This window comes from Ranitomeya imitator, chromosome 4, assembly GCF_032444005.1.
Source record: "Ranitomeya imitator isolate aRanImi1 chromosome 4, aRanImi1.pri, whole genome shotgun sequence".
NCBI classification, from domain to species: domain Eukaryota; kingdom Metazoa; phylum Chordata; class Amphibia; order Anura; family Dendrobatidae; genus Ranitomeya; species Ranitomeya imitator.
The window spans coordinates 287212367-287236578 of NC_091285.1; the positions used below are offsets into that span (position 1 = coordinate 287212367).

At 42.4% G+C, this 24212-nt stretch overlaps 1 protein-coding gene across 2 annotated transcripts in view; it reads right to left on the bottom strand.

Moving 5' to 3' along the window:
• Positions 1 to 8211: 8211 nt before the first annotated feature.
• Positions 8212 to 24212, bottom strand: part of TWF1 (twinfilin actin binding protein 1) — a 50944-nt gene continuing 34943 nt past the window's right edge. For both annotated transcript variants that reach the window (XM_069764731.1, XM_069764732.1), the window contains exons 5-9: positions 21468 to 21572; positions 18891 to 19016; positions 15003 to 15153; positions 13844 to 13965; positions 8212 to 11264 (exon numbers count right to left, since the gene is read on the bottom strand). In XM_069764731.1, coding sequence (XP_069620832.1) covers positions 11094 to 11264; positions 13844 to 13965; positions 15003 to 15153; positions 18891 to 19016; positions 21468 to 21572 — 675 coding nt within the window. In that variant the 3' untranslated portion in view covers positions 8212 to 11093. The remainder of the gene's footprint in view (positions 11265 to 13843; positions 13966 to 15002; positions 15154 to 18890; positions 19017 to 21467; positions 21573 to 24212) is intronic.

Genomic DNA, 24212 nt, shown 5'->3' on the forward strand with positions numbered 1-24212 from the left:
ATACATTGCTGCTATTTATAAACTTTTCTACTACCTATACCTCTATATTTCAGCATCTATTCCTGAAATTAAGTGTTTTTATTTAATTATTAAATTACCATGTTTTTATAACTAAAAAATATCCTTTTTGGTCACTTCTATTTCTTGTTCCCGATCACATCAGGAGAAAAAAACTGATTTACGTAGGCCGGCGTCACACTACAGTAGAATATGGGCGAGTGCTATGCGAGACGCATAGCACTCGGCTCAATGTTAATCTATGGGGCAGCTCACATTGCCATTTATTTTCTCGGTCATATTCAGCATGCGTGTAAAATGGCAGCATGTTGGGATTGTCACCAAGACTCGCCACTGCAAGCCTATGGGTGTGAGAAAAAAAAAATGTTTGCACATCACTCAGACCATATATAGGATATATGTCAGTGACACACACACACACACTATATATATATATATATATATATATATATATACAGGTCCTTCTCAAAAAATTAGCATATAGTGTTAAATTTCATTATTTACCATAATGTAATGATTACAATTAAACTTTCATATATTATAGATTCATTATCCACCAACTGAAATTTGTCAGGTCTTTTATTGTTTTAATACTGATGATTTCGGCATACAACTCCTGATAACCCAAAAAACCTGTCTCAATAAATTAGCATATCAAGAAAAGGTTCTCTAAACGACCTATTACCCTAATCTTCTGAATCAACTAATTAACTCTAAACACATGCAAAAGATACCTGAGGCTTTTATAAACTCCCTGCCTGGTTCATTACTCAAAACCCCCATCATGGGTAAGACTAGCGACCTGACAGATGTCAAGAAGGCCATCATTGACACCCTCAAGCAAGAGGGTAAGACCCAGAAAGAAATTTCTCAACAAATAGGCTGTTCCCAGAGTGCTGTATCAAGGCACCTCAATGGTAAGTCTGTTGGAAGGAAACAATGTGGCAGAAAACGCTGTACAACGAGAAGAGGAGACCGGACCCTGAGGAAGATTGTGGAGAAGGACCGATTCCAGACCTTGGGGAACCTGAGGAAGCAGTGGACTGAGTCTGGTGTGGAAACATCCAGAGCCACCGTGCACAGGCGTGTGCAGGAAATGGGCTACAGGTGCCGCATTCCCCAGGTAAAGCCACTTTTGAACCATAAACAGCGGCAGAGGCGCCTGACCTGGGCTACAGAGAAGCAGCACTGGACTGTTGCTAAGTGGTCCCAAGTACTTTTTTCTGATGAAAGCAAATTTTGCATGTCATTCGGAAATCAAGGTGCCAGAGTCTGGAGGAAGACTGGGGAGAAGGAAATGCCAAAATGCCTGAAGTCCAGTGTCAAGTACCCACAGTCAGTGATGGTGTGGGGTGCCATGTCAGCTGCTGGTGTTGGTCCACTGTGTTTCATCAAGGGCAGGGTCAATGCAGCTAGCTATCAGGAGATTTTGGAGCACTTCATGCTTCCATCGGCTGAAATGCTTTATGGAGATGAAGATTTCATTTTTCAGCACTACCTGGCACCTGCTCACAGTGCCAAAACCACTGGTAAATGGTTTACTGACCATGGTATTACTGTGCTCAATTGGCCTGCCAACTCTCCTGACCTGAACCCCATAGAGAATCTGTGGGATATTGTGAAGAGAAAGTTGAGAGACGCAAGACCCAACACTCTGGATGAGCTTAAGGCCGCTATTGAAGCATCCTGGGCCTCCATAACATCTCAGCAGTGTCACAGGCTGATTGCCTCCATGCCACGCCGCATTGAAGCAGTCATTTCTGCCAAAGGATTCCCGACCAAGTATTGAGTGCATAACTGAACATTATTATTTGTTGGTTTTTTTGTTTGTTATTAAAAAACACTTTTATTTGATTGGATGGGTGAAATATGCTAATTTATTGAGACAGGTTTTTTGGGTTATCAGGAGTTGTATGCCAAAATCATCAGTATTAAAACAATAAAAGACCTGACAAATTTCAGTTGGTGGATAATGAATCTATAATATATGAAAGTTTAATTGTAATCATTACATTATGGTAAATAATGAAATTTAACACTATATGCTAATTTTTTGAGAAGGACCTGTATATATATATATATATATATATCTACTATATAATTATCTAAGGGTCACTTCCGTCTTTCTGTCTGTCACGGATATTCATTGGTCGCGGCCTCTGTCTGTCATGGAATCCAAGTCGCTGATTGATCTCGCCAGCTGCCTGTCATGGCTGCCGCGACCAATCAGCGACGGCCATAGTCCGATTAGTCCCTCCCCTGCAGTCAGCGCCCGGCGCCAGCTCCATACTCCCCGCAGACACCGCTCACACAGGGTTAATGCCAGCGGTAACGGACCGCGTTATGCCGCGGGTAACTCACTCAGTTACCGCCGCTATTAACCCTGTGTGACCAAGTTTTTACTATTGATGCTGCCTATGCAGCGTCAATAGTAAAAACATCTAATGTTAAAATTAATGAAAAAAATAAATCATTATATACTCACCTTTCGCAACGCTCCGGTGACCGCTCCATGCAAGCGGCAGGTTCCGGTGCCAAGGATGGTATGGGAGAAGCACTGTCCCGGGCCGTCTATGTGATGGCGGTTTAAAGGCTTGAATAAAGATTGTTGCACCACACTGGACTGGTGAGTGTTGCCGTACTTCTCTTCAGATTTCTTGTTGGATCATACCTGCTTTCCATACGAGCACCTCTACTGGGATGTCAGGCTCATGCCTGGAGGCATTGTTGTCAGCACACTGATCTCACAGCAGCTGTGCGGTCAAACTTTCTTCTTTGTTTGTTTTGGTATGGGAGAAGGACCTGCCATGACGTCACGGTCATGTGACCGAACTACAAGGGGCCCTCGGAAGGTGAGTATATGTTTATTTTTTAACCTGTGACATACGTGGCTGGGCAATATACTACGTAGCTGGGCAATATACTACGTCACTGGCCAATATACTACGTGGCTCTGTGCTGTATACTACGTCGCTGTGCAATATACTACGTGGCTCTGTGCTGTATACTACGTGCCTGGGCAATATAGTACGTCGCTGGGCAATATAGTATGTGGGCTGTGCAATATACTACGTGGCTCGGCAATATTCTACGTGGCTGGGCAATATACTACGTGGACATGCATATTCTAGAATACCTGATGCATTAGAATCGGGCCACCATCTAGTATATATATATATATGTATATATATATAATTACATAGATAGAAAAAAGGTCGGTTATTCATCTGCCGTCTGCTGTGTTATGTAAAATCACAGCAGGAGCCGACAGGATACAGATGAATTACATACAGTAAATACATATAGAATAGGTAGATATATAGATGTCTGTGACAAATACAATTAGTACAGTGTGGGCAAATTACTGGACATATATAAACAAGAGTTTCTAGAGTGGGTAAACTTTTTGTGTATTTGGATGGGCTAACTATAGCCCCAGAGGGAAAACAGACGACTGGGGGCAGATGTTTATAGCCTGGGAAGGGGGTAATACCCATGAAGCTTCCCAGGCTATTAATATCAGCTCACAGCTGTATAATTAGCCATTACAGGCCATTAAAATGGGGCACCGCGAGCGTGGGAAAGTTCTCCTGCCTGACACCCTTCTGCGTGTCAAACACAACGAGATCGCTATCCAGGACGCTGCAACGTCACAGATCATTGTCGTTCTCGTTGTAAAGTTGCTGAGTGTGAAGGTACCTTTATACTCTAATATATCTCTTGAAAAAAAGTCCCCTTCTGCAAGCAGGCACCGGTGGTGGTACCTGTACTGCACCATGATCGCATATGTAATGTGTATGTAAATCATTTCTTTCATGTTATCTTTAAATTCATAAAAAAAAATCCATTTGAAAATGGTGCCGGCCACGCCTGCGCAGTTATCGGTGATCCAATAGCTGCTACTGCGAATGCAGCAACATCTTTTTTAGATGAATTTAAGGAAAACATAAAAGAAATGAATTACATACATATTATGCAGTCATTTCTTTTTTTCAAGATATATATACAGTACAGACCAAAAGTTTGGACACACCTTCTCATTTAAAGATTTTTCTGTATTTTCATGACTATGAAAATTGTACATTCACACTGAAGGCATCAAAACTATGAATTAACACATGTGGAATAATATACTTAAAGTGTGAAACAACTAAAATTATGTCATATTCTAGGTTCTTCAAAGTAGCCACCTTTTGCTTTGATGACTGCTTTGCACACTCTTGGCATTCTCTTGATGAGCTTCAAGAGGTAGTCACCGGGAATGGTCTTCCAACAATCTTGAAGGAATTCCCATAGATGCTTAGCACTTGTTGGCCCTTTTGCCTTTACTCTGCGGTCCAGCTCACCCCAAACTATCTCGATTGGGTTCAGGTCTGGTGAATGTGGAGGCCAGGTCATCTGGCGTAGCACCCCACAGTAGCATCGTAAAAAAAAACAAAAAAAAAACAAAAAACAACGCTTTATTATCATACCGACAAACAAAAAGTGGAATAACACGTGATCAAAAAGCCGGATATAAATATCTATGGTACTGCTGAAAACGTCATCTTGCCCCGCAAAAAACGAGCCGCCATACAGCATCATCAGCGAAAAAAAAAAATTATAGTCCTCACAATAAAGCGATGCAAAAATAATTATTTTTTATATAAAAGCTTTTATCATATAAAAGCGCCAAAACATAAAAAAATTATATGAGGTATCGCTGTAATCGTACTGACCCCAAGAATAAAACTGCTTTATCAATTTTACCAAATGTGTAATGGTATAAACGCCACCCCCCACCCCCTCCCCAATAGAAATTCATGAATAGCTGGTTTTTGGTCATTCTGCCTCACAAAAATCAGAATAAAAAACGATCAAAAAATGTCACATGCTCAAAAATGGTACCAATAAAAACGTCAACTCGTCCCGCAAAAAACAAGACTTAACATGACTCTGTGGACCAAAATATGGAAAAATTATAACTCTCAAAATGTGGAGAGGCAAAAACTATTTTTTGCAATAAAAAGCGTCTTTTAGTGTGTGACAGCTGCCAATCATAAAAATCCGCTAAAAAAGGCTATAAAAGTAAATAAACCCCCATCATCACCCCCTTAGTAAGGGAAAAATAATATTTTAAAAAATGTATTTATTTCCATTTTCCCATTAGGGTTAGGGTTGGGGCTAAAGTTAGGGTTAGGGTTGGGGCTAAAGTTAGGGTTGGGGCTACAGTTAGGGTTTGGGCTAAAGTTAGGGTTGGGGCTACAGTTAAGGTTTGGATTACATTTATGGTTGGAATTAGGGTTGGGATTAGCGTTAGGGGTGTGTTGGAGTTAGGGGTGTGGTTAGGGTTGGGATTAGGGGTGTGTTGGGGTTAGGGGTGTGGTTAGGGTTGGGATTAGGGGTGTGTTTGGGTTAGGGTTTCAATTAGAATTCTGGGATATCCACTGTTTAGGCACATCAGGAGCTCTCCAAACGCAACATGGACCTCTGCAGATTCCGCCCACTCCAGACTGATTTTCTGCTTGGCACACTCTATCCCTTATTAAAAGTGTGGTTTTGACAAAGACCAGCCGTGGTCTAAACGTTAACCCTAACTTAAACTGTCAAATTTTCTTACGCTAATGAGCACTCGGTGATGTGTTGTGAATTCCGCTCTTGGGCTCCCTCCGGTGGTTGTAAGTAGCATTTTTGTGAGTTCTGCTCTTGGGCTCCCTCCTGTGGTTTTGAGTGGTATGGCTGCTTCTTGGATTTAGCTTCAGCAGCTGTTTTCACTGATCGTCTTTCTGGCTCGGCTATATTAGTCTGGCCTTATCCCTCATTCAATTCCAGTTGTCAATTGTTCCTGCCTGGAGTCATTGCTCTTAGGATTTTCCTGACACTCTGACCAGTTCAGCAAAAGCCAAGTTCTTGCTTTTCCTTTTGCAGTTCACTTGTTGTGGACTTGTTGTTCAGCACTTTCTATGTTTTGTTCATTTGTCCAGCTTATCAGTATGGATCTATTCAGCTAGGCTGGAAGCTCTGGGCAGCAGTTTGCCCTCCACACCTTTAGTTAGGTGTGAAGATTTTTGCATTCCTCTGCGGTGGACTTTTTCTAGTTTTTATTACTGACCGCACAGCGTTCTGTCCTGTACTTTTTCTATCTAGCTAGAAGTGGCCTCCTGTGCTTAATCTTGTTTCATACTACGTATGTCTTTTCCTTCTTCTCTCACAGTCATTACTTGTGGGGGGCTAATCTATCCTTTGGGGATTTTCTGAGGCAAGATAGTTTTCCTCCTTCTATCTTTAGGGGTAGTTAGCTCTTAGGCTGTGACGCGATGCCTAGGGAGAGTTAGGAGCATTCCATGGCTACTTCTAGTGTTGTGTCGAGCTTAGGGACTGTAGTCAGTATAGTTACCACCTGCTCAGAGCTATTCGCATGTCGCTCCTTAATCACCAGATCATAACAGCCGCCATTGTCCTGACCCTGGAGGCGAGGCTACCACCTGCTCAGAGCTAGTCGCATGTCGCTCCTTAATCACCAGATCATAACAGTGATGACTGTACTAATAAAAAGTGTAATTTTAGCATAAAACCTTCAAGTTTCATGTGTGCGGCTGTTTCTCCATAACACTGCAAATGCAATGTGACGCCTGTAGGCCAATCCATCTACGTCTGCATTCCAAACGGCGCTCCTTCCCTTCCGAGCACTGCCATGCGCCCAAATGGTGGTTCCCGCACATATGGGGTATCAGCGTACTCAGGACAAATTGGACAACAACTTTTGGGCTCCAATTTCTCCTGTTACCCTTGTGAAAATACAAAACTGGGGGCGAAAAAAATAATTTTTGTGGAAAAAAAGATTTTTTATTTTCACGGCTCTGCGTTATAAACTGTAGTGAAACACTTGGGGGTTCACAGTTCTCACAACACATTTAGATAAGTTCCTTAGGGGGAAGTCCAAAAATCAGAGGCAGCACACCATTCTGGATAAGGTTATAAAGGTATTCAAATTTAATAGCCCATAATGGCAACGTTTCGGGCCGTGGAGAGCCTTTCTCAAGCCCTTCTCAAGGGTTGAGAAAGGCTCTCCACGGGCCGAAACGTTGCCATTATGGGCTATTAAATTTGAATACCTTCATAACCTTATCCAGAATGGTGTGCTGCCTCTGATTTTTGGACTTCTATGACAAGGTTTGGTACATGCCTGAGGGGCCCTGCACCCTGATTTTTGTTTTTCTTTTCTGTGCTGCTCTCACTTTTTTTGCAATAAGTTCCTTAGGGGTCTACTTTCCAAAATGGTGTCACTTGTGGGGGGTTTCAATGTTTAGGCACATCAGGGGCTCTCCAAACGAGACTTGGCATCCTCTCTCAATTCCAGTCAATTTTGCATTGAAAAGTCAAATGGCGCTCCTTCGTTTCCGAACTCTGCCATGCGCCCAGACAGTGGTTTACCCCCACATATGGGGTATCAGCGTACTCAGGACAAATTGTACAACTTTTGGGGTCCAATTTCTCCTGTAATCATAGGTAAAATAAAACAAATTGGAGCTGAAGTAAATTTTTTGTGAAAAAAAAGTTAAATGTTCATTTTTGTTTTAAACATTCCAAAAATTCCTGTGAAACACCTGAAGGGTTAATAAACTTCTTGAATATGGTTTTGAGCACCTTGAGATGTGCAGTTTTTAGAATGTTGTCATACTTGGGTATTTTCTATCATATAGACCCCTCAAAATGACTTCAAATGTGATGTGGTCCCTAAAAAAAAAAATGGTGTTGTAAAAACGAGAAATTGCTGGTCAACTTTTAACCTTTAACTCCCTAACAGAAAAAAAATTTTGGTTCCAAAATTGTGCGGATGTAAAGCAGACATGTGGGAAATGTTACTTATTAAGTATTTTGTGTGACATATCTCTGTGATTTAAGGGCATAAAAATTCAAAGTTAGAAAATTGAGAAATTTTCAAAATTTTCGCCAAATTTCCGTTATTCACAAATAAACGCAGGTAACATCAAAGAAATTTTACCTCCATCATGAAGTACAATATGTCACAAGAAAGCAATGTCAGAATCATCAGGATTTGTTGACAGTGGTCAGAACTGTAAAAATTGCCCCGGTCATTAACGTGCAAACCACCCTTGGGGGTTAAGGGGTTAAACTGAAAGCAGCTTTATGATTGCTGTCTAAATGCGACAGTAAAAAAAAAAAAAAAAAAGTAAAGCAATAAACACCAGGTAAGTGGAAAGGAATCTACAAGCTAATTTTAATGCTTTTGGGTTGATTTTATTCACAAATAATCTTCATATGTAGATTTTTTTTTTGTTTCTTTCAAATTCAAAAACATTTCATAATCATACATACATGTGAAACGAAAGGCAGTAAAAATGCATTCTATTAGAAATTTGCATAAATCAGCAAAGGTTGTAAGACGTGCCATTTCAATAAAACAGTTTATAGGCAAATTCGCAGTTTGAAAGCTCAGAAAAAAGTACTCTATGAAAGAATTACAAAATCAGTGAGATTTTATTATCTGCAAGCAAAAATTAAAGGCATGGTTCTACGTGAAGTGAAAAAGATCCTCAGCTGAAAATTAGTTGGGTCATGGAAGACTTGGGGGGAAAACAAACATTACTGGGGAAAATTCAGTGAAAATGATCTTCTGATACATGATAGACACATGACAGATGTAGTATTATCTCGCACCATCATTCATTTCCAGGATAAAGGGGCCCAATTGTGGGTCACACCCCTGTAGCATTGCGCCTAGATCTGATTCCGGATATCAGACCTCACATCTAAACAAAGGACCAATCAATGACCATGTGCTTACAATGTAGTCAGATTCCTGGAAAATAAAAAAAAATATCTAAAATGTCTGCGTCATTTAATAAAATCCTGTATTATAGCCATCGGCGGCGACGTATCTTTTAGGGACATTGTGAAATTGTAGAAAGGTGTAGTGCATTGCGATTTTCAATACTTCGAAATAGAAGTATACCTTTGATAAAGTTTGTAAAAGAGGAGCAGAGTTATATCACATCCACCATCTTTTCTGTGGTTTTCACACATCCTTGGTGGAGGCAGAAGATTATGAAGTCAACGACTAATGGCAGAGCAGAAAATCAATAGAATTGCATTATCCCTTTAAAACATTGCAAAGGTTTTTTTTTCCCCAACAGAATAATCTTTGGTTCCGAGAAATGAAGGCTGTGAAAAAAAAAAACTGATTAAAAGAACGCATAGTAAAAGACGAAAGAGGAAAAAACACTTTATTCTGCGCCACAGCTGAATAAAACTGAACCGCTGCGGTAGGCTTACAAATATCACCGGCCCGTTATACCGCTACGGGGCCAATATAAAACAATAACGGTAACCATGATGTGACAGACTGTATAAACTGGGTGGAATACAGAAGTAGAAAAGTGAAAAATACGTAAGACATCGGCACTTGCGGCTGAAATGTCAGTGTCAGGTTGTGGGGCGATTCCACTGTACCTGGGAAGATACACAAGTGTATTAGTAAAGCGGATATTGGGTCCGATTATTTTCAGTGTTATATTGCTCTAGTCAATAGAATACATAGGTCACACGGAAAGCAGCAGTGTTCACATTCTGCCCCAGCAGAACTTGTCCTGAACGCCACAATTCAATGACACATGTGCCCAATTGCCTTCAATAAGACAAGGAGCTAAATTCAAGTTTAATGGATATTATTAAAGTTACTTCGCTGCTGGAAAAGCCGATCATGGGGTCACAACAATGATCCCCCGCCAATCAATTAGATTATTAGTGGACATTTCCTAAAACAAAGGGTTGTCCAAAGTTGACAACATACATAGCTGTAGATGGAGGTCAATACTTTTACCTAAAAGGGTATGAAGACCCGCAGAGGAAACATTTCCACTCCTTCCTGAGAGATTTACATTATATGGAAGTGAACAGACATAATGGATACAACCAATTAAAGAGAAACTGTCAACAGGTTTTTGCAATGTACCCTGACAGCAGCATGACGCATAGATAGAGACCCGGATTCCAGTGATATATCACTTAGTTTACTGGGTGCAGCAGAGTTTTTTTGTTCTGCACATCCGCACCTCAGCTTTGTGTACATTTTACACGCGTACAAGAGGCTGCTAATCAGTGTCGGGGGCATGGTTGGACTAGGAGGCCGGTTGTCTCCTGGTGATTATCTCCTGCTGATAAAGCACTGATTGTATTGGAACAACAAAACACAGCCTACTAAGTGACATCACTGTAATGCGAGTGTTTGCTCCTACATTAAGGTGTTCTCAGATTACATAGCAAAAACCAGCTGAGGGGATTGCTTAAAGGGAATCTATTATTGACGTGCCGTTACCAATACAACCTTGCGCTGTATAAATACCTGAGGGGTACCCATCTGCTTTATCTTCGAGGGAAAATATTGACAGGTTCCTTTATTCGAAGCAATGTTATAGACTGTCTACTTTGTAGAACTTCTTCCATTCGCATAAGAGGTAGCAACGCAGATGTCTGCGAGAGGCGAGACTTGGGAAGCGGCAGTGGTTGCACCTTCTTAGGGGATATATTGACCCGTGTAGGACACTGTACACAAGATACAGCGAGCTGTAGATAGCCAGCAATGGATTTACCGACGTAACTGATAGCTATAGTAGTAGGTTTGTAGTCAAAGTTTACAATTGTACAAGAGTTTCTTTTAAATATGTTACAAACATTGGAAAAAATGAAAAATGCATTGCATGGTACTAGGCTATGATAAACTCTACCTTGGTGCTGGAAATATGAAAGGGAAGTAATAGAGATTTCCGCATTTTGTAAAAAGCGTAGTTGCCACATATACAAACATATATTAGTAATAGTGTCAATTTCCCCTTATTATGTGCATACCACTAATGCATTGTCATGAGTCCCTTCTTTTAGTGGTGGCCATATTGCTTTTTTAGGTAGGAGAGAACTTAGCGCAGTGGAGCAATCATCAAAATGCTTGAGGACAGGAGTGGAAAGTGACAGTAGTGGAGGAATGACAAACATCATTTTGTATTGTGTGTAGATGAAGACCGGGGTGGAATGGTCACTGCTCACCCCTCCACACATGAAGATCCCGCCGTACAGTTCTAGTCAATGGCCGTTTCAGCTTCGGCAGGACCTCTGATGAGCCTCCTGATGCCTCTCTTTCCAGCTGGACCCTTAGGCTTTGCAAAGTTTTGTTTGTGTGCATGTTGCTTTGGGTGGACTTCATCATAGAGGAAATCTGGTGTCAGTTCATCTCCATTATCTATTTCAAGCTGTACAAATAAAATGAAAATGGTTTAGTGCTGCCTGAAAGCGTGCGAGTCTTCAGAATTTTCGACTTTTCTGCATAAATTTGACCCTAAAATTACATCAGATTTTCACTCAACTCCCAAGAGAACCAAATCAAATAAGTTAGTCAAATATATTAGACTTTGTAATTTTTTTTAAATGAGAAAAATTATCCAATATCACATGTCTGTAAGCGGCAAAAGTATGTGAACCTTTGTTTTTAGTACCAGGTGTGAACCACTTGTGGAGCTATAACGTCATCTAAATGTACCTGGCAATGAGTGATGTACATCAACTGCTCTATTATGTTATGTTGGTGGATTTTACCTCATGAACTGTCATGGTTAGGTGCTTCCACAATGTTTCTACAGGATTTACATCAGGAATTTGACTTGACTTTTCCAAAACTAACTTTACTCTTCTTACACCATTCTTTTGTATGCTTGGGATAGTTTTGTTAAGATTCACATCATGGATAGACATCCTGACATTTTCCTTTAGAATTTTCTAGTAAAATTCCAAATTGTTTCAGCAGTGATGACAAGCTGTCCTGTCCTGAGGGAGGATTCATGAAGGTGAGAGAGGCCTTCAGTTGCTTAGAGGGTCAACATGTGTAACCACAGATGAGCAAATGTATTTGAATTTTACAAGAATTTGCATTCTGGAGAACATGGACATTTCTGTAATTTGCTCTGCGCAGATTCAGCAAACACCATCTTTGTGAACAGCAGAGGACCAGCAAAAGGTTAAAAAGAAAAAAAAACAAACAAAACACCTCACTGTTCCGGCTATCCCCTCTGCTTTCTGACGTCTGTATGGTTCTCCGCGACTCCATCATGTCACATCTATCTGTGCCCGGTTTTCACTGTAGGCCGGGACATCATGCCACGAGCACCCACAGGAGTTCACTGCACATGCGCCGGGGTTTACGCTCAGCCCCAGAAGTCCCAATTTGGGCCCCTTTCACAGTTTTCTGCCATAAGCCACAATCCGTTGGCTCGACGGATCCATCGCAGATTGTGAAAAACGGATGCGACATTCATTTTTTTCGACGGATCCGACTAGCTGATCTGGCTAGTTAAATCCTAAATAAATCAGAGCATGCTCAGTTAAAAAAAAAAAAAAAACAGAATCCGCCGGACTCCGTCATTTGATGGATCCGGCGCCCATAGGCTTCCATTTGAGCAAACAACAGACTGCGACGGATCCATCGCTGTCCGATTTTTCGACGTACACAAAAAACGTACTTAGTCCTTTGTGCCCGGCCGCCGGACAAACAATTTTCGACAGATCCTGCAAACGACGGATGAAACGTGAGGCCATCCGTCACAATCCGTCGCTAATACAAGTCTATGAGGAAAAAAACGGAATAGTTTTTTTTTCAAAATTCGATGGATTGTGACTGATAGCAAAAAACTGATGTGTGAAAGGGGCCTAGGAAAGAACAATGGGCCAGATATTCGACATGCGAAAGACCCCACAAGGGCAGGAAGCTGGAAACATGAGCAGTGAGGTATGGTTTTTTTTTTCTTCACTTTTTGTCACCACCTTACTTTTCTGACCAACCTCACTGCTCTCTGCCCAGTCCTCAGTGGCAATATTCACACTACGCTAGGGCTTCTTGATGCAAGCAGACCCTGGAATTCACTGCTCATGCTCCCGGGCAAACTTGCAGCTCCAGCTTAGCGTGAACACCGGCTGGAGGAGGACAGGACAGTGGGCAGGGAGCAGCATGAGTGGGTGAGAGACGGGAAGATTAGTATTTTTGTTTTTACATATTTTTACTATTCTCTAAAATTTGGAAAGACCCAAAAGCGTAGTAAGGAACATTAAATTCATAGATTTTCTCTGGAAAACTCAAATCGGTGAATTTGAATTTTGTCTGATCCATTTATCTCTACATGTGACCTCACGGATTATTATACCCTTTGATCTTGATGTGATCTTTGACAGACCCACTTTCAAACAGCAGATACAGCCTCATCTTTCAAACGGAAAAAGGTTGTCCACTACTCGGACAATCCCACTTCCAGAGTTGTTGGCGCTGAGTCTCATGTGATGTTATGTCACGTGATCCTTGTACCCCAACATTGGCCAATAATTGTCCGCTTCACTCCAGAACGGCTGCTGCTCTCTCAGCCCCTCAGGATGTTCCTTACATCTGATGGAGGCGACAGAGACGCGCCCATTAGAGGTATGGGTGCCGGGCTCCTATGACATATCATCACGGGAGCACTGGGAGACCCTGCGCTAGCGTCACAGGAGGAAAGTATAGGTTGTTTTTATTTTATTTGGAGGAATACAGAAATTGAGAAGTGGTTGTCCAAGCAGTAGACAACTGCTTTAACCTGCCAAATTAATAAAGAAACCAAAAAACTAGTCAATGCCGCCACAGTGCTAAAATGAAAATAGACGCTGTACCCAGAGTACACAGTACAAGCTGAAAAGCGACAAATTGTTAGCCTTATTTGTGCACACAATTACATTGCTCAAATTAAAAATCACTAAGGTCTGCAGCAACATAAAATAACCAATGCAAGTACTCGGAACAAGGCAATATTACCTTTTTGACAATTTCCATCATTAGCTGTTTTTCAATTACATCTAACAATGGGCTCTTGCAACTGGAATAAAGCATTCGCTCTCGTATACTGCAGTTATACCCGGGCATAGAATAAATAAACACTGTAAAGATATAATAAAGCACATATTTAAGAATAAAATGGTTGAAAATTAAATTCTGGATAATCACAATCTACCTCATCTGAGAGCAGCGTAGGCAAAGAAACCCCGATTCTAAGGATGTATCACTTAGTTTACTGGGTGCAGCAGTTCTGGCACAATCAGCGTTTTTAGTTTTAAAATGAAGCAGAGCGGAGAAAGCTAACCTTGCCCACACCAGGCTCTGTATGTACAAAGTCCATAGACAGTGAGCTGCTTAGCACAGGCGGACACTACTGTAGTCCTGCAATGTTAATCCCTTCACAGTTCGGAAACAATAGCACACACTTTGACAAGGGACACATCCCTGAATTCTGTGTTTCATCCTTTATATCCTGCTGTTTTCAGATTACATAGCAAAAACTTGACAGATTTCGTTTAAGAAGGGGGTTGTCCAAGTAGTCAATAATAATTTAATCAGTATACTGCAGCTCCATTTATTAAAATGTATGGGTTGTCCCACAAATTAAGTACATTTTAATTAAGAGATCTTGGAAAAAAAATAAGTTCTACAATTGGATGTGCTAAAAAAAAAAAAAATCTTCCTGTGCCGAGACAATCTTATAAATGTGCCCCTGCGATGTACTGTGTAATGGCTGTATCTGACCGCACCACAGTTCCTGGGCATTGGAGGGGGAAGTGTATACAGACAGGACAGCACAGGATCCAGTTTTTAAACATGTTTTACCTCACAGAAAGCATCAGCAGCGATCCCATGCTGTCATGTCTGTATACTCTTTTGTTTTCTTCCCTAACCAGGAGCTGTCATGGTAAGACACAGCCATTACACAGGGGCACATTTAGAAGATTATCTCGGCACAGGAACATTTTTTAACACATCTAATTGTGGAATTTACAACTATTCCAGGATCTATTGATTAAAATGCACTTTGTTCGTGGGACTACCCCTTTACTTAAGAAACAATAGATCTCCTGAATGAATTCTTAGTTACCAGAAAAGGGAACTCGTGTAAAATGATTGATAAAAGCAAGTGCAGTACCTATAGAATCCAAGTAATCCCCTTCATGGGAATGTCTGTACAGGAAGAAGTGGTATCGGGCAGCATCTTTCGGAACCCTTGCTGGCAAGTCCTTCACTTCCGTGTACGCAGTGTTTGCCAAAACAATTATTTCATTCTGTATGTCGATTTTCTAGGAAGAAATAAAGTGTTAATAAGGAGGAAAGCTGAATACATGACATGAAATGCATTAGGACACATACCGGTGTTTTACATAGTGCTAGCGGACATGCAAATAGGCTTTGCCTGGGAAATGACATTCACAATATATATTTGACTGAACAACATATACATGTGTGCAAGTAAAAGGGAAATATTAAGGACTAACATATACTTGACCTTACAGCTGAATGCAGTCTGCAGTTTTAGTAGGCAATTATAAAAAACTAGAAGAATGCGCTCATACAGTATAAGGCTATGTTCACATGTTGCATTTTTTATGTATTTTTTGCAGCTTTTTAATGCAAAATAAAAGCTACTTTTTAGAGTACCAGGAAAAGCTATGAGATTTCAGAACTCATGCCCACACTTTTTGGTTTTCCTGACGAAATTGGAAAACTGCAGTGTGTTTTAAATCTGCAGCACGTCACTTTTTTTGGAGAAGATTTGTAATTTATTTCTTTCTTTATCCGTGAAAAACACTGATAACCTCACTGATGGTAAAAACAGACACACTGATGGAAAAGACTGATGACATCGCTGACATTTTTTTCACGTACATGTTTAAACCCGAACGTGTGATTGAGGCCTTATCAGTAGGATGAGCAGCAGTGAGCATGACCAACCACCGCTCCATTCATTCACTACAGGGCTGCTGAGTGGTGCGCTCAGCTTTTTTAGGTGGCCCCATAGAGAATGAATGGTGCGTTGGTCGGGCATGCTCACTGCGGCTCCATTCTAAATGGTATAAAAGTTCACCGATCTTCCAATCATGTGTGTCTCGGCGTTCAGACAGCCTCTACCTCAACCCTCCTCTTCGATACATGATCACTTGTAGTCACTAGACAACTTCTCAAAATTCTGCATCGGTGGCTGCACTGCTGCCATTTATAGTCTCAACCAATTAATGATCAGAAAGTTATTAAATAGTAAAACTGGTTTATTGGCTATATTTTTTTTCTTTGGGACAGTACAGTCATTTTGTACCACAGATGCAACTATATTTTTCTGGCATTTTTATATATGTAGCTTCTTTTAATTATTGTGTTATTACAGTTTTGAATAATTTAACATCATATAGCGAACCTTAAAAAAGCTTTGTTATGTTCAGTAAGTGATGTCTGTGCCATTTTTGGCCAAGGTTAAGGCTATGAGTACTGTATTTTTTGGACTATTAACCGCACCGGACCATCAGAAGACGCATCTAGATTTTATAGAAGGAAAATAGGGGGAAGAAATGTGGGGTTTGCCAACACTTATGGGGGAGATCTGCTGCTGGAGGGTGACAGGTGGTGCAACACTAGCATGGGGACAGCAGTTTGGCACAACTACAGCCGCCATCATCCCAACCTAGAAGTGCTTAACATACATTTTCAGTACATTCTTCTGCACCATAGACTTCTGGGGTACATGCATCTTTTACATCTCATGTGGACCAAAATGTGGTGTGAACAGAGCATAAGCTTCGTCACCATCTGACCAATGTGTGTAATGGGTAGCCAGACTGAAAACTTTGCAAAGTCATCCTTCATCAAGTGACTGAACTCGGATCTATAATGAATCTATTGCTACTGTACAATAAAACCCTTTCTAAAAGGTACCGTCACAATAAGCGACGCTGCAGCGATACCGACAACGATCCGGATCGCTGCAGCGTCGCTGTTTGGTCGCTGGAGAGCTGTCACACAGACCGCTCTCCAGCGACCAACGATCCCGAGGTCCCCGGGTAACCAGGGTAAACATCGGGTTACTAAGCGCAGGGCCGCGCTTAGTAACCCGATGTTTACCCTGGTTACCATCGTTAAAGTAAAAAAAACAAACGCTTCATACTTACCTACCGCTGTCTGTCCTCGGCGCTCTGCTTCTCTGATCTGGCTGTGAGCGCCGGGCAGCCGGAAAGCAGAGCGGTGACGTCACCGCTCTGCTTTCCGGCCGATGTGCTTACAGCCAGAGCAGAGAAGCAGAGCGCCGGGGACAGACATCGGTAGGTAAGTATGAAGCGTTTGTTTTTTTTACTTTAACGATGGTAACCAGGGTAAACATCGGGTTACTAAGCGCGGCCCTGCGCTTAGTAACCCGATGTTTACCCTGGTTACCAGCGAAGACATCGCTGAATCGGCGTCACACACGCCAATTCAGCGATGTCAGCGGGAGATCCAGCGACGAAACAAAGTTCTGGACTTTCTTCCCCGACCAGCGATATCACAGCAGGATCCTGATCGCTGCTGCCTGTCACACTGGACGATATCGCTAGCCAGGACGCTGCAACGTCACGGATCGCTAGCGATATCGTCTAGTGTGACGGTACCTTAAGGGCTCGCTCACGTGAGAGAATTGGGCAGATTATGCTAATGACAGAGTCTGAGCCGAGTGTCAGTCCGCTGTGCCCCAATTCGCATCAAAGGGGAAGAGAAGATGGAGAAAGTGATTTCTCCACTGTCTGTGTCCACGTACTGTACTCGGATGACATCGGAGTGCAGTCTGATAGGTTACCCACACCCATAGACTGATATGGGTACGCATGGTCCGATTATTGAACAATAGGATAGAAAGAGCGCACTACCAATATTGAATGGTGCAAAACACCAAACGGGGTGCAAACAAGAGGCTAATGTCGTAAATCTGCACAAAAAAGAAAAGAAGCCACTCAAACGAATGCATTCGTTTGAGTGGCTTCTTTCCTTTTTGGTCCGATTATTGGACACACTTGCAACATGCTGGAATTTATTTTCTCGTGCCAAACTGGCATGAGAAAAAAAAATACAATGGGGCAGTGCAGATCTGTTCAACAATGGTCTGAGTGCTATCTGATAAAACAGCGCATAGCACCCGGCCGTGTTATAAGCTCGTGTGACTGAGCCCTGAGAAACATTTTATTCTTGTGTAAGTTAAAGAGTTTCGGATGTGGCCGACTGCGGAGTGCATCTATGTGTGAAGGCCAGCAAAGAATGGGCGACTGCGGAGTGCATCTATGTGTGAAGGCCAGCAAAGAATGGGCGACTGCGGAGTGCATCTATGTGTGAAGGCCAGCAAAGAATGGGCGACTGCGGAGTGCATCTATGTGTGAAGGCCAGCAAAGAATGGGCGACTGCGGAGTGCATCTATGTGTGAAGGCCAGCAAAGAATGGGCGACTGCAGAGTGCATCTATGTGTGAAGGCCAGCAAAGAATGGGCGACTGCGGAGTGCATCTACGTGTGAAGGCCAGCAAAGAATGGGCGACTGCGGAGTGCATCTATGTGTGAAGGCCAGCAAAGAATGGGCGACTGCGGAGTGCATCTATGTGTGAAGGCCAGCAAAGAATGGGCGACTGCGGAGTGCATCTACGTGTGAAGGCCAGCAAAGAATGGGCGACTGCGGAGTGCATCTATGTGTGAAGGCCAGCAAAGAATGGGCGACTGCGGAGTGCATCTACGTGTGAAGGCCAGCAAAGAATGGGCGACTGCGGAGTGCATCTATGTGTGAAGGCCAGCAAAGAATGGGCGACTGCGGAGTGCATCTACGTGTGAAGGCCAGCAAAGAATGGGCGACTGCGGAGTGCATCTATGTGTGAAGGCCAGCAAAGAATGGGCGACTGCGGAGTGCATCTATGTGTGAAGGCCTGCAAAGAATGGGCGACTGCGGAGTGCATCTATGTGTCAAGGCCAGCAAAGAATGGGCGACTGCGGAGTGCATCTATGTGTGAAGGCCAGCAAAGATCGGCGTGTACTCACCAGCTGGACATAGTTCAGCTTCCTGCTCTTCAGCTGACTCAGTGCCTGGAAGGCCTCTCTCTCTACGGGAAAGGCCACTCCTTGGAGAGTCTGGTGTTTGGTGTCTACGGAAACCTCCGAGTGAGTCTGTAAACCCAATAAAGGAACAGGTCATTAAGAACATGAGCAGGTCACCGCAAGCATCATAATGGGACACCATAAGCTTATATTACCCCCGCGCTCTGGAGGTTTTTTTTTTTTTTTTTTTAACAAAAACATCAATTTGGGTTAGTTTTGTTTTCATGGGGCGGTCATTCTGGGTGATAAATACCGTATATACTCGAGTATAAGCCAACATTTTCTGCCCATTTTTTTAGGCTGAAAGTGCCACTCTCGGACTATACTTGAGTCATTGTCCCAGGGGGTTGGCAGGGGAGAAACAGGAGTGGTGGCTGTCACATCATACTCTCCTGCTCCCAGCGCGGTCCCTGCACTTCCCTGCTGCTCCGATGGTCTCCGACACCCGCAGCTCTTCCTGTGTTCAGTGGTCACGCTCATTAAAGTAATGAATATGGACACACCTCCACTCCCACAGGTGTGGTGCGCATATTCCTTACTTTAATGAGCAGTACCATGTGACCGCTGAACACAGGAACAAGCTGCTGGCGCGCCGGAGACCATCAGAGAAGCAGGGACTTGCAGAGAGACCGCACCAGGATGGGGTGAGTATGACGGGGAAGGGTGAGCCATGCAATATTCACCTGTCCCCATTCCACCACCGGTCTATGTCTTCCGCGTCCTCTGGTTGTGATGTTCCGGTCAGAGGGCTCGATGACGTGGTAAGTGCGCGAACTCTGCCTGACGTCACTGCAGATACCCGGAAGACACAGCTGCACGCGATGGTGGAACTATGACAGGTGAATGTCGCAAGTGCCGGTGCCCTGAGCCAGCGGCAACTCCAGCACCTGGCCCCCATAGCGTGTCGGTGTCCCCACCTGCTCAGGACAAGAGGTGAGTATGTCTTTTTTTTTTTAAAAATCACAACAGCAGCAGCATACGGGGCATATTATTCTATGGAGCATCTTATGGGGCCATCAACCTTTGTGCAGCATTATATGAGGCATAATATTCTATGGAGCATCTTATGAGGCCATCAACCTTTATGGAGCAGCATATGGGGCATAATATTCTATGGAGCATCTTATGGGGCCATCAACCTTTATGGAGCAGCATATGGGGCATAATATTCTATGGAGCATCTTATGGGGCCATCAACCTTTATGGAGCAGCATATGGGGCATATTATTCTATTGAGCATCTTATGGGGCCATCAACCTTTGTGCAGCATTATATGGGGCATAATATTATATGGAGCATCTTATTTGGCCATCATTAACCTTTTGTGCAGCATTATATAGGGCATATTTTAATATGGAGCATCTTATGGGGCCCATCATGAACTTTATGGAGCATTATATGGGGCGTATTTTGTATGGAGCATCTTATGGGGCCATCATGAACTGTGTGGAGCATTATATGGGGCTCCTGATTCAATACGAATTTTCAAAAACACTTAACCTACTGATATCTCAATTAATTTAACTTTTATTGGTACCTATTTTTACTTTTGACATTTACTGGTAGTTGCTGCATTTCCCACCCTAGGCTTATACTCGAGTCAATAAGTTTTCCCAGTTTTTTGTGGCAAAATTAGGGGGTCGGCTTATACTCGAGTATATACGGTAGTTTCGTTTTAAAATATGCATCATTACGGATGGGGTGATAAAAGTCCTATGTTTTTCTGGGTGTTTGGTTATGGACAAACTACTTTTTTTGGGGGGAAAAAATGAATTTTTTTTACAACAAACCTTTTTTATTTATTTTACAATATTTTTAGTCAAAACAAAAAGACTTGAACATGTCATTTTTTTATTACACAGATAATACAAGCCTGTTAGTCTTATACCGACAGGAAAACTAATAGATGAAGCATCTGGTATGATCTATTAGACTTTAGTCTATGGTAGAGTCCATAGTTGAGTTTCTAGTTTCCATAGAAACCATCGGTTCCTCTTGATCCCGTTGCGGGGAGCTGATGGAGTGATAGAGGGAGCAACCTCTTTACATGGTTACTTGGCTGCTAAGGACAGGAGATAATTCAGACTCCACAAACACTGACTCATTCCCGTCGGATGTTTCTAAGCTAGCAAGATCACTGTTAGAGGGAGCGCCAGGATCACGAGCCCAGAGTGAAGATGCACTGCCTGTTCACAACCTTATGGAAAATGGCACCTTCTGTAGGACATGTAAAGGTGGTACAGGTGTCAGGAAGGATTTAAAGGGGCCATCAAGGATTGGCAAAAAAAAGTCTGCAGTCACGAGCGCCATCGGGAATCTCCGTTGCTGGAGGTCATGTAAATCGCAATTATGTGACATGAATACTCCCGACCACATTCAGATTAGAGGTGACTAGCTGAAAACAAGTGAATTGAGCGAAGCCGCACACGTCTATTGAGAATGTAGCCGGAAGTGCGCATATCGCATACTTGAGGTCACATAACTGCCTAGAACAGCAGCCTACAGAACAGAGAACCTTACCTCGTGCATCTTAATTTGCCGCAATTCCTCTTCTGATGCTGTAAGAGGGGCCGGAGCTGATCTGCAGACCAAGTACTTCTGATACCCATTAAGCGAAACATCTTCCTGCACAGAAAAGTAGTGTTCAATGGTACAATGTACTGAAAATTAACGTTTTGGAACAAACGAAAATTTCTGTCAGAGCACTGCTGTGTAAGAACAGCTCTGGTGGATCTGGAAAATCAATATGTGGTAAGTGTAATAATAATATTAGCAATTAGAAATGTAGAATGGTTCTGCTGATTTGCATTGTCGCTTACCCGATGTGCAGGGCATTGAAGTAGCTTAGGTACCCCCTATTACTACTATTCATATAGTGGACACTCCGCGGTTAGTGGTTGCAATCATGTATAACTTAGCACAGTTATATGAAAAAGTTTGGGCACCCCTATTAATCTTAAGGTTTTATAAAAATTGTTTTCTTGCAACAGCTATTTCAGTTTCATATATCTAATAACTGTTGGACACAGTAATGTTTCTGCCTTGAAATGAGGTTTATTGTACAAACAGAAAATGTGCAATCTGCATTCAAACAAAATTTGACAGGTGCATAAGTATGGGCACCCTTATCATTTTCTTGTTTTAAATACTCCTACCTACTTTTTACTGACTTACTAAAGCACTTTTTTTGGTTTTCTAACCTCATTGAGCTTTGAACTGCATAGCCAGGTGTATGCAATCATGAGAAAAGATACTTAAAGTGGCCACAAAAAGCGGTCTCAGACATTTAACCTGTCAATTTCCACTGTGAGGAACATAGTAAGGAAATGGAAGAACACAGGTACAGTTCTTGTTAAGGCCAGAAGTGGCAGGCCAAGAAAAACATCAGAAAGGCAGAGAAGAAGAATGGTGAGATCAGTCAAGGACAATCCTCAGACCACCTCCAGAGAGCTGCAGCATCAACTTGCTGCAGATGGTGTCACTATGCATCGGTCAACTATACAACGCACTTTGCACAAGGAGAAGCTGTATGGGAGAGTGATGCGAAAGAAGCCGTTTCTGCAAGTACGCCACAAACAGAGTCGGCTGAGGTATGCAAAAGCACATTTGGAGAAGCCAATTTCTTTTTGGAAGAAGGTTCTGTGGACTGATGAAACCAAGATTGAGCTGTTTGGTCATACAAAAAGGCGTTATGCATGGCGGCCAAAAATCACAGCATTCCAAGAAAAACACTTGCTACCCACAGTAAAATTTGGTGAAGGTTCCATCATGCTTTGGGGCTGTGTGGCCAATGCTGGCACCGGGAGTCTTGTTAAGGTTGAGGGACGCATGGATTCCTCTCAGTATCAGCAGATTCTTGACAGTAATGTTGATGAATCAGTGACAAAGTTGAAGTTACGCAGGGGATGGATCTTTCAGCAAGACAATGATCCAAAACACTGCTCCAAATCTACTCAGGCATTCATGCAGAGGAACAATTACACTGCTCTGGAATGGCCATCCCAGTCCCCAGACCTGAATATCATTGAACATCTGTGGGATCATTTGAAGAGGGCTGTCCATGCTCGGCGACCATCAAACTTAACTGAACTGGAATTGTTTTGTAAAGAGGAATGGTCAAAAATACCTTCATCCAGGATCCAGGAACTCATTAAAAGCTACAGGAAGCGACTAGAAGCTGTTATTTTTGCAAAAGGAGGATCTACTAAATATTAATGTCACTTTTCTGGTGGGGTGCCCATACTTATGCACCTGTCAAATTTTGTTTGAATGCAGATTGCACATTTTCTGTTAGTACAACAAACCTCATTTCAAGGCAGAATCATTACTGTGTCCAACAGTTATTAGATATATGAAACTGAAATAGCTGTTGCAAAAAAAAACAATTTTTATAAAACACTAAGCTTAAGATTAATAGGGGTGCCCAAACTTTTTCATATAACTGTAGCTACTGTACATAGCAAATCAGAAGAACTATACTAAATTTCAAATTGGAGGCATTTGCTAATATTATTGTTACACTTACTACATTTGATTTGTACACAGAACAAGTTTAAAAGCAGCACTCTAGTGTTTTATTTATTGCAGCTCTGGAGTGGTGCCACTAATCTAAAGATCCCTGGCCCTTGTATTATATATACCAGCCGCAGTCTTCATCGGTTATCGCCACTAGTGATGAACAAGTAAACTCATTACTCGAGATTTCCCGAGCACTTTCGGGTGATCTCCGAGTATTCTTTAGTGCACAGAGATTTAGTTTTCTTCGCCGCAGCTGAATGATTTACAGCTACTAGCCAGCATAAGTACATGTGGGGGTTGCCTGGTTACTAGGGAATCCCCACATGTAATCAAGCTGGCTAACAGATGTAAATCATTCAGCTGCGGTGAGGAAAACGAAATCTCTGAGCAGTTATAAATACTCGGAGGACACACGAGTGTGCTCGGGAAATCTCAAGTATCGAGTATCATTGAGTACCGAGTATCATCACTACTCGCCACCCATCCAGTCATCTTCTGCAGGTTGTGACCTGCCAGATCCACTCCAGTGTTTGCCGGCGGTCACTTCTCAAAGTAAGTCAGGACGTGGCTGTCAGTCTTACACTGAGCGCTTGTGGCCATTACCGCAGTCAGAAGTTGTGGTCACAAAATGGTGCTGCGGGACTGGAGTGGCGCTGGAAAGAGCTGAAAACGGCAGCTGCTAAGTAGAAGACTAGAATCAAGGATCTTAGATTAGTAGCACCATTCCAGCACCAAAATAAAAAACGA